Genomic DNA, 11198 nt, shown 5'->3' on the forward strand with positions numbered 1-11198 from the left:
TTTTTTTTAAAAAAAAGATGACCGGTAAGGGGATCTTAACCCTTGGCTTGGTGTTATCAGGACCATGCTCAGCCAGTGAGCAAACCAGCCATCCCTATATAGGGATCCGAACCCATGGCCTTGGTGTTATCAGCACTGCACTCTCCCGAGTGAGTCAAGGGCTGGCCCTCCTTTCAACTTTTTCTTTTTGAAACCCCTTTTTAGGTTTGTTTGCTTGAAGTCAACCAACCCACCTTTGTTTTCCACAGGCCTTATAGTTTTTGCAGGAACAGCTGATCCTATTTTTTTCTCAACAGGATGAGTTTCAGGGTTGCACTGCTCTGAAAGAGATGTAAATCTCAGGCACACATCACCTCCCTTTCAGTGACAAGGCTGCACCTCCCCCCTAAGCCAACATCTAGGTGGGAAGCATGTGTTATGGGGTAAGGGGTGGAGTGGGGTGGAGATGGATGCAGAGGAATATTGAAGATCAAGATCAGGGCCACTATAAGGAAATCAGGAGTGACCTGAGATGGCAGAAGGGCTGAGGAAGCAGGGCTCATGCACCCCAAGAGCCTGTCCCCATCGTCCCTGCCCTGCCTAAGCTCACAGGACTCTCAATACTAACTTCAATGAGCATCAAATGACTGTCCCCATCGTCCCTGCCCTGCCTAAGCTCACAGGACTCTCAATACTAACTTCAATGAGCATCAAATGATTTTTTCTTAGCAGTTTCAGATACCAAATTTGCATGTACCATGTGCCATTGGGAATATACAGATGAAAGTCACCACACCCACCTCAGAAGGGTTTACTCTTATGAATGACAGCTAGAGATATGGATAAGGTAAGAAGGGTCTAGTGTAAGTCCATCTGAGAGAGCCAGGAGATAAGATCAAAAGGACGCTAAGAGGAGGAGGCTTTGCCAGGTAGAAAGAAAAGCATTCCTGGCAGAGGGAAAGTTTGATGCCTGGACCAGAGGCTTGAAAAACTAAGGTCAGGCTCAAGAAGATGGTGATGAGCAACTACCAGCTCACTGGTAGGGCAGGCCTGGCAGGTGGCTGAGGTACAAGAGGAGGAAGCCAGAGCAAAAGAATGCCAAACACAGGAGGTTCATCTTTCTTCCCAAGACCAGTGATTCTCAGCAAGAGCGTTACTGGTATTCAGGGTGGGAAAGTTTTTAACGGTATACGATAGTCTCACACACTGCAGGATGTGCATTTGAGCCCCAGCACCAACTACCAGTAGTACAGCCAATCCCTCCTTAGTCACTGTGACAACAAATACAATGTGTCTCCCTAGGGAGAGCAATATCCAGGTTAAGAACATTGCCCTCCATGCTAGAGAACCACAGAGTTTTCAGCAAGGGAGTGAATGGCTCAAATTTGCATTTCCAGAAAAATCACATTGGCAGCAGCAGTAATGAGCTCCTGACTGCCCTAGGGGTTCCTGGAGGGATACCACAGGGCTGCAGGGTAAGAGGGAAGTATTCATGACCCCAGACCCTCAACCCTATTTCCAGCAAAGCAGCTCTACTTTCCTATCTTGAGCTGTAAGGTTTCTTTTGAAAATACTCCAGAGATATTAGGAAAAGGGGGAGGACGGAAGTGTTTGAAACCTACTGCTATAAACCAGAGACTAGAGGGGATAAAACTAGAGGCAAAACAACCAAAGAGGAACTTTAATATAAGAGTCAACAGAGCATGAGGTCATGGAAATGGGTTCCAAGGACAGAAAGGAGGGGCCAGACTGGAGAAAGACCTAAAATGTAGACTTGACAGTATGCTGTGAAAAGGGAAAAGGTTCTAACCATGTTACAACAGTTGCCAATGACTGAACACTCCCTAAGTGCCAAGCACTGTTTCAGACACTTATGCAATGTTTCACTGAACACTTACCAAGAACCTATGACATGGAAAATGTTCATTCCACTTTCAGATGAAAGGATTAAGTTTTCTTGTAATAAATTTGCCCAAGGTTCATAGCTAGTAAATGGCAGAGGCAGAATTTTGCCCTTAGAGTTGCCCAAATCCAACTCTAAAATTGTCCTATACATGTAAGGAACACAGCAGGAGGGAATGAAGGAGAGGTGAATCTTCAGGGTTAGTAGCACCCGACCCCCAAACAGATATTTGTTTCTAGTGGCTCAAAAAGAGGTTGAAGCTATAGATTTGAGTGTCAGTAAAAAAGAAAAAAAGGAAGAAAGTTACAGAAGTGAAAGAAATCACCCATGAATAAGGTCAAGGACAGAATCTGAAGAACGAGTTTAGCAGGCAGGTAAAGGGAGAGAATCCAGTAAAAGACTGAGAAACAGCATTCAGAAAAGGAGGACAGCAAAGAAAAAAAAAGCCACTGACAACCTTGTCAAGTCCTCTTGCAGCCTTTTACTGCTTTCTTAAAAAATAAGTAAATAAATGAGTTACGATTTTTAAAAAAAAACCTAAAGAAAAGGGCAGGGCTGGCCGATTATTCTGTTGATTAGAACGCAGTCTTATAACACCAAGGTCAAGGGTTCGGATCTCCCTACTAGTCAACTGCCAAACAAACAAACAAAAAAACACAGTAAGGAAAGAACCCCAGAGAGCAGGAAGATATCTCGCCAGTCAACAGGAGAATATCAAGACGGGAGACATCAAGCACAATAGATATTCATAGGAATCAAGAAAGATGACAAATGAAGTGTTCAACAGATGTGACTGTTAGAGATTCTTGGGAGAAATGATTCTTTATTAAATACCGCTTTAACACCGACTGTAGCAGCAATGAAAGCAAAACAACTCAAATATCCACCAATGGGGGCTGGTTTTATAAATATTAGTCATTTCAACCATATCAATCAGCTAGAATTGCATGCACTGGTTGTTTAAAATGCCCAACATACACTGTAAAAATCAAATAAGGATGTTGTCGAGTAGTATAATCTCATTGCTGAGATTCTGAGAGCTAAAAAAAGAGTCCTCTATATATCCAAGAATGAAAATAATCTGAAATAATCTACGTCAAACTTCTAATTGTAATATTTACTGGGTGGTAGAATTGTCTAATGAGTTTTGCGTTCTAAAATACTGGGACTTTTTAAAATTAAACGCAGAAATTTATTTTACTTTCAAAAAACATATGTGACTAATTTTAAAATTGCAAATTCACCAAATATAAAGAAGCAACCAGAGAGTGATAAATGAATTTTCTACAGGGACATGTTGGTTTCGTAACCACACATCTTTTTTTTTTTTTTTTTTTTTAAAAGATGACCGGTAAGGGGATCTCAACCCTTGGCTTGGTGTTGTCAGCACCACGCTCAGCCAGTGAGCAAACCGGCCATCCCTATATAGGATCCGAACCTGCGGCCTTGGTGTTATCAGCACCGCACTCTCCCGAGTGAGCCACGGGCCGGCCTATAACCACACATCTTAAAGACAGTATTTATAGATTTGATAAGTAGATGTACAATCAATGTATTTGGATGCATATACACAAATAAACAGCACTTTTTAATTGTACAAAAATGTGCTCACATCATACACAGAACTTATTTCGTTCTGTTCAACCAAGGACTTCTCTCCTTATTGTAAACTGATCTACCTCATTATTTCTAACAAGCCTCCCCCCCCCCCCCCCGCGCGGCTGTCCGGTATGGAGATCCGAACCCTTGACCTAGGTTTCAAGCCATTATTTAAAAGAAAGAAAATGTTCTTGTTAACATTAGCCAGCGCAGTTTCTGCCAAACGGTGAGATGCTAGGATGAAGAAACAGCTAGGGTAGGCTTTTATGGCAAAAGCAGTCGACTATTTGCAAAGAAGAAAAAGAGTGGCACGCAGGAAGAAAGGCAGGGTAGGGGGAAAAAAAAGGTCTTTGAACGTTCAAAATCCTGAGAGGCATTTACAGGCAGAGGTCCCGCACAGGGAGAGATCCAGGACACCAGAAATCAAGCCCGAGGAAGCACGGCTCCCACAGAACGAGCGGCGACCCGAGGCAGGAAAGGCTGGGAGGGCTGAGGGGCTCTGATGGGACGAGGCGCGGCAAAGCCCAGAGGAAGAGCAGCCCCAGGGATCCACGTCCCTGAGATGCGGCGGGGCGTGAGAGCTGGTCCTCGCAAGCAGGGGGCAGAGAGCTGAGGTGGGGCCGCTGGGACCTTACCTTTGTGCTTCCGAAAGCAGGTCACTGAGCAGCTGTAATAACAGAGACCACAAGCCACGTCAGCCCCCAAGGCTTCGCGGGCCCTAGCCCTCCTGCCCCCGCCCGGCCTCCCGCCCCGGCCGGATCCTCGTGCTCCCACGACCTCGCTGCTCACTAGGGCACGCGGCAGGCCGGGCAGCGGTATTTGGGTTTCTCCAAGCAGACCACGCAGACGACGGTGCCACAACTGAGCGACTCCATGTTCTCCCCGAACACTGGTTCCCACGCCGGCGCCCCCGTCTCAAGCCGAGTGCTCCTGCACGCCCTTCCTTCCGCTTCCTAAACCGGGACCAATCAGCGCGCAGCATTTACTGGCAGTCAAAAGCAATAGATTGATCCTTCTCACCGTTCCAGTCCTCATAAGTAGAGCATCGATACACTCGATACTCATCGGGCAGCTGTGTCCCAGGGGAAAAAACCCTAATTAGGTCACGTCGTCGAAGAACTCGTTATGTAGCCATGTCCCTGCCCTGACGTGTCTGTGTGACTTGAAGTAAGTCATCGCCATTCTCCAAGTCTGTTGACCTTCATGTGAAAAGAATGGGTGGGACAAAACGTCCTCTACCTTCCGGCTCCGACTTTCTCAATCTTGCGTGGGCATTGGGTTCTCCCACCCATGTCATCTGCTTTATTCTGGCAAATGTCCAAACACTGGCCAAAGCAGAATCGGCTGGATCACGTGGCTCACAGGAACCTGCCCTTCCCAGCCTAGGTCATTTTTTGTAGAGAAAAGAAGGATGAGGCTTGGCCACTGACGACAGTTCATTGAGCTCCAACTTTGAGCCCTGCACTGCCCAGGCAGTCCCCCCCCGGGGGACTAGAAGACTCGGTCTTCGTTTTCTGGGAACTTAAGGGTTAGAATGAAGGCAGGACGGGGAAGGGAAGGAGGGAAGACTCACTGTTAGGGTCGTGCCGGTGCGAGCCTGCACTTGCACGACCTGAAAGTGAGTGCTCCTTACGATTTGCACCCGGGCTCTTCACTCGCCTCACCCTAGTCACAGCCCTGGTGGGATGGACTGACCAGAAAGCGAATGAGTAGCCTCTGGCCCGAAGGCTAGGATCCTGGGCAGACGAGTCTGAATAGCTGGCTATGATGGGCCTTGACTGCCACCGCAGACTGGAGAGGAATAGAGAAAGTCACGTCTTTTAGGAGCCTCGCTCCTCGCAGCCCTAGGCGTGGCCCAGCCTAACCACAGCTCCCACTGCACCTGCGCTTGGCCCCGGGCCATGAGGCGCCCTCACCCCCAAGTGCCTTATCTTCTGTGCTGGCTTTTCAGCTTCCTGGGTCCTGCTTCAATAAGGGCGCCCCACGACCGTCTCCGTCTGAGCGTATGGATCTGCTACAACCGAGGCTGGTTCGAGTCTTGGCTCGACCCCTCCCCTCCCCCCACCCCCGGTCTGTATGACTGGGAGGGGTCGGTTACCCACTCTGAGTTCCCTCATTTATTAAAGGGGAGGTTTGTGCCTGCTTTCCTGGGCTGTTGTAAGGCAGAGAGGAGACGCTGTGTAAAAAGTTTTATAATCTGAAGCGCTACAGAAAGTTGTTTACGTGATACCCAGAGTCTAACTCTCCTGCATCTCTGGTCCCAACCCTATGAACGCAGGACCACTCGAGGCCCGCGTCCCGAAGGTGAGGCCCCTCCAACACGGTTCTGCCGTCTGCCTCTGTCGGCCACAGGAGTGCAAAGTGAGCGACAGTCCCTCCTTTGGAGTCGCGGGGCGGCCCCGAGGGCGCTGTCCGGTCCTCGGTGCTGAAGTAGCAGGACCCCTCTGGCCGCCTACCTGTCCCCTCATGCAGCTGCCCCCGCCTCCAGCCTCCACCCAAGACCCGGGGACTGCAATCCAAGTCGCGTTCATACTGACCCGGTTACCCGCAGCGTTCCTCGTATTCCTCAACAGTTGTGACTGTTATAGCCGAGTTTCAAAGGAGACACACTCGGAAGGGAGTGTTAAAGATTTATTCCGGCCGGGACCGCAGCAGCCAATTCAAACTGCGGGGGCGAGCCTGATTTACTTTCGGTTTTTATGCTTAGTGGGGTGCGATCGGGTGATTGCTTGTTTTGTTTTAGCCAATGCAAGCAAGCCTTGTATACATAAGCTAATTTTTGTGGTTAGCGTTTGGCAGGCACTCAGGGACTAAGGGACTCTCCGACAGTCCTTGGTCAGGACTTTCTGACCATCCTACCCCCTCCCTACTGTCCTTGAGACGAATCAAAATAGATGTTTTTACAAAATAGTGTTACTTATGTTTAACCTTGAGTTGTTAACTAGTGACATCTTGTAAGGCACACAAGATGTTTTGAAAGAGCAAGCACAGCTGGTTTACAAAAGCTAAAATATGCAAGTTAGCAAAGCATAAAACTTTCCTTACAGGCATAATTTTGAACAAGCTTTAGGTAAGGCCTTCATTACTTCTGGGTACAAGGGCAGGAAGTATGGTTAAAAAGCTGGGAGCTAGCAGCCTGTGGTTTTTGCTTACATGAGCACAAGCCTGTGATCATAGAGCTGTAGGGTACAGAAATATTCAGCAGCTTGCATTGGAACAGGATGGGCTAATGATGTTACCTGTAACATGACCACAGCTGGTTTGAAACCAAAGCCTCTTTCAAGGTCTAAGCTTACCTGGGAAGGCCAGAAAAGGCCAGTGACCTGTCCAGGGCCACACTTGAATCCCGTGCCCTGTCTGGCACCGGTAGAAATACACCCACTAGGAAGGACATCGCCACTGCCCGCTCCAGATTTGTCCAGTGAGTTGAGTGTGAAAACCGAGGCCAGGAGAGTCCCAGCAATTTTCAGGGATTCAACCTCACCCCACCCGCATCCGAACCTCTCTGACTTCCCTGCATGCGAGTCGAGAGATGGCGATTCCAGGAAAAGCAGGGACATTTTCTAGAGTTCCTCCCACGCACATCCCACCCGGTGAAGGTGCACCCCCCTCTATTCCGGATGCTCTCCCGTTTGCGTGGACCGCCGCACTCCCGCCTCCTCCAGTGCCCAGGAGAGGAGGTGGGCTCAGCTAGAGATGGCAGTGAGGTTGGGGACACCAAGAAGCCTGCTATACCTCCTCCAGGCAGTGGCCAGTCCGGAAAAGGTGACTCCAGGCTCAGCAAACAGATGTCCACACTAACGCGGCCGCCCTTGGCGGCCTCCTGGCTCTTTCCGAACACCCACCAGACCCGTCCAGGTCTGGCAGGCTCCTTGCAGCGCGGTCAGCGGGAGCCCAACACTCAGGTCTGGAGCCGCGCGGAGCCCCGGGCCGGCGCCCAGCACCGCCAGAGGGCGCTCCCGGTCGAGGCTGGCGCTGGAGTCGGGCTGGAGCCCGAGCCGCGCCGCACCGCACCTGGCGCGGGAGGCTGGGCTGTGTGGCCGCGCGGGCAGGAGCAAGTCCAGGCCCCTAGAGCACAGCCAGGTGGCGGCAAAGTGCGCAGAGAGCGCCGGGGCGAAGCGGGCGACCACATGGGGAGCGGTGTCTCCTGCGGAAAGCCGTCCTGCGCCAACCGAGGGCTCCGTATGAGACTGGCTGTCCGGGGGCAGCTCCGCGGTGCCCACCGTCCCGCAATCCCAGCAGTCCGGGATTCCAGCTGGAGGCTCTTCAGGAGCTTGTGGGTTAGGAGCTAAGGCGCGATCCACCACCTTGTACCTTCACCAGCCACCGTGTTGGACGGGTGGATCGATCTAATCTCCCACATGAGCCGTGTGTCCCCCTCCTCAGAGAGGCCCTACGTTAATAAGGTTGCGCTCTGCTAAATCTCGGGTTCTTTCTGCCGCTCTAACGCCTCCATTTCTTCCCAGAGCTAGAAGGAGCCAGGGCCAGCACCAGAAGAAGGCAGCTATGGTGGGCTGTCTAGGGGACCGCTGCCACCTTCTCACCTGCTTACTTCCACGGAGTAGCTCGGGTGCTAAAATGAGTGAGGTTGCTGGTGGGAGTCAGAAAGAGGCCTGAGGTGCTGGTGGGGTGGACCCAACTAATTGCTTTCCAACTCTCTGCATGTTACAGTCATGAAATTATATCCATCCCCCAACTCCAGACAATGACAGTATGGTCTACAGTTAGAGTTCAAGGAGAACTTCCAAACAACAAAGGGGATACAGAATAAATGCTTTCTCCACAATCCCAGAACTGTTGGGAGAGCACAGACAATAGAGGTCACCTTTGCTTCCTGAGCACACCCTGCGGCCCACAACCCCACACTTCTTTTCTCACACCCTCTCTCACTTGCAAATCCACACAGATCTCCCACTTTACATTCCCTAGGACACACAGAGATCAAAAAAGCCAGGATTACCAAACTAGATTCTCCAAGAAGCTTCTAAAGGTCCCATGTGGACTGAGAGTGGAGCTCTGGGCCTTTCATGAACTTCTATTTTTAGTTTATTTGTTTTGGCAGCTGGCCAATATGGGAATACAAACCCTTGACCTTGATGTTATAACTTTTTCATGGATTTCTTATCTCTACTTCCCACGTGACAGAGATACATAGGAGGTCTGCTCAGTGAGGAGCAGGGAAGAGAAACTGAGACCCCATGTTTCCTTCCCTATCCTTTTTTTGTTTTTTCCTTTCTTTTTGGCGGCTGGCCAGCACAGGGATCAAATCATAGACCTTGGTGTTTCCCCATCCTTTCAAAGTGAGGACAAAATAAAGATTTTTCAGACAAACAAAAACCATAAGAATTATTCACCAGCAGATCTGCACTACAAGAAACGTTATTCGGCGAAAAGGAAAATGATACCAGATGGAAATCTGGATCTACAAAAAGAAGCAACAGAAACTGTAAACATATAGTATATTAGAAAAACATTTTTTCCATTTTTCTGTCTCTTTAAATGATAACCAACTCTTTAAAGAAAATAGTACATTGTGGAGTCTGTAGCACATGTAAAGTTAAATATATGAAGACAATAGCAAAAACAATAGGGGAAATAGAAGTTACTGGGTAAGATTCTTGCACTACATGTGTGCATAACATTATTACTTTCATAAAGGTGGAGGTAAAATGGGGTCAGAAGATACTCAATCCCAGAGAAGGCAGGGAAAGAGGAAAAAAAGCAAATAAGACAAATAAAAAGAAATAGCAAGATGATAAATTTAAACCCATCCATATCAATAATTACATTACATGTAAATGGTTTCTAAACACCTAATTAAAAGACAGGTATTGCCAGATTGGATAAAAATGCAAGAGCCAACTGTTATTTACAAGGAATTTGGGGCCGGCCCGTGGCTCACTCGGGAGAGTGTGGTGCTGATAACACCAAGGCCCCGGGTTCGGATCCCATATAGGGATGGCCGGTTAGCTCACTTGGGAGAGCGTGGTGCTGACAACACCAAGTCAAGGGTTAAGATCCCCTTACCGGTCATCTTTAAAAACAAACAAACAAAAAAAAAACCCAAGGAATTCATGTTAAGTATAAAGACACAGGCTGGTTCAAAGTTAAAATATGAAAAATATATACCATGCAAACACTAGTCAAAAGGAAGCTGGTGTACTGACCGGTTAGTTCAGTTGGTTAGAGCATGGTGCTGACGACACCAAAGTCAAGGGTTCAGCTCCCTGTACTGGCAAGCTGCCATTAAAAAAAAAAAAAGAGGAAGCTGGAGTAGTTATATTACTATGAGACAAAGCAGATTTCAAAATAAAGAATGTTCCTAAGATAAAGAGGAACAATTCATAAAGGTTTCAATCCATCAAGAAGATATAACTATCCTAAATGTGTTATGTGTCTAATAACAGAGTTTCAAAATACATAAAGCAAAAACAGATAGACCCAAAAGGAGAAGTAGACAAATCCCCAATTATCGTTGGAGATTCCTCTCTCAGTAAAGATGGTAGAGAGAAAATGGGTGAGGATATAAAAGACTTGAGGTCTGGCCAGTTAGCTCAGTTGCTTAGAACACAGTGCTGATAACATCAAGGTCAAGGGTTCAGATCTCCGTGCCAGCCACACGCACACAAAAAAATAATAATACTTGAACAACACTACCAACCCCATTGACATTTATAGACAACTCCATCCCAGAACACCAGGATATACATTATTTTCAAGTGCACACTGAACTTACTTAATATAGACTATATACAGGACCATAAAACACATGTCAACAAATTTAAAAGATTTGGTGTGTGTGAGTGTGTGTGTGTGTGTGTGTGTGTGTCTGGCTGATACAGGGATATGAACATGTGACCTCAATGTTGTAACGATGCGCTTCAACCAACTGAACTAACCAGCCAGCCGCAAATTTAAAAGATTTGAAACCACACAAAACATGTCCTCTGAGTACAACAGAATTAAATTAGAAAATCAGTAACAGAAATATTTCTGGAAAATCCCCAAATATTTGGAAACTAAAAAAATACACTTCAAAATAATGTATGAGTCAAAGAGGAAATCACAAAGGAAACTAAAAAATGCATTTTTAACTGAATGAAAAAATACGTCAAAATTTTTAGGACATAGCTGAAGTTTATAACATTAAGTGACTATTATAAAGGTAGTTCTCAACCAGGAACAATCCCCCCATCCCCAGGACATTGGCAATGTCTGAAGACATTGATTGTCACAACTATGCAAGGGGTGCTACTGATGTCTCGTGGTTAGAGGCCAGAGATGTTACTAAACATCCTCCAATGCATAAGAAAGCCCCCACAACAAAGAATTATCTGGCCCCAAATGCCAGCAGTGCTGATGTTGAGAAACACTCTTATGTTAGAAAAAAAGAAGTCTCAAATAAATGATCTAAGCTCCCTCATTAAGAGACTAGGAAAAAATACAACCAAAAGCAGAAATCAATAAAGCAGAAAAGATAGAAAATCAATAAAACCAAAACCTGGCTCTTTGGAGAAAAAACAGTAAAATTGATAAATCTCTAGCCAGACTGATGAAGAAGAAAAAAATAGAGAGAGAGGGCCGGCCCGGTGGCGCACTGGATAGTGCGCCGCTTGGGAAGCGCGGCGGCGCTCCTGCCCGAGGGTTCGATCCCTGTATGTTCGATCCCACATACAGACCGGTTCGCGCTCACTGGCTGAGCGGGGTGCGGGAGCAA

The 11198-nt window shown here is 47.5% G+C and overlaps 1 protein-coding gene across 2 annotated transcripts in view; it reads right to left on the reverse strand.

Annotated features, from left to right (window-relative positions):
• Positions 1–4431, reverse strand: part of ZNHIT3 (zinc finger, HIT-type containing 3) — a 7764-nt gene extending 3333 nt beyond the window's left edge. Inside the window, exons 1-3 of one of the 2 annotated variants that reach the window (XM_008578516.1) lie at positions 4271–4429; positions 4117–4148; positions 234–320 (exon numbers count right to left, since the gene is read on the reverse strand). In XM_008578516.1, the coding sequence (XP_008576738.1) occupies positions 234–320; positions 4117–4148; positions 4271–4356 (205 nt within the window). In that variant the 5' untranslated portion in view covers positions 4357–4429. Of the gene's footprint in view, positions 1–233; positions 321–4116; positions 4149–4270 lie in introns of both variants that reach the window. The other variant, XM_008578517.1, reaches the window with a different exon arrangement.
• Between the last annotated feature and the right edge of the window lie 6767 nt (positions 4432–11198).

Source organism: Galeopterus variegatus, unplaced genomic scaffold (assembly GCF_000696425.1).
Source record: "Galeopterus variegatus unplaced genomic scaffold, G_variegatus-3.0.2 Scaffold1704, whole genome shotgun sequence".
Lineage (NCBI taxonomy): Eukaryota > Metazoa > Chordata > Mammalia > Dermoptera > Cynocephalidae > Galeopterus > Galeopterus variegatus.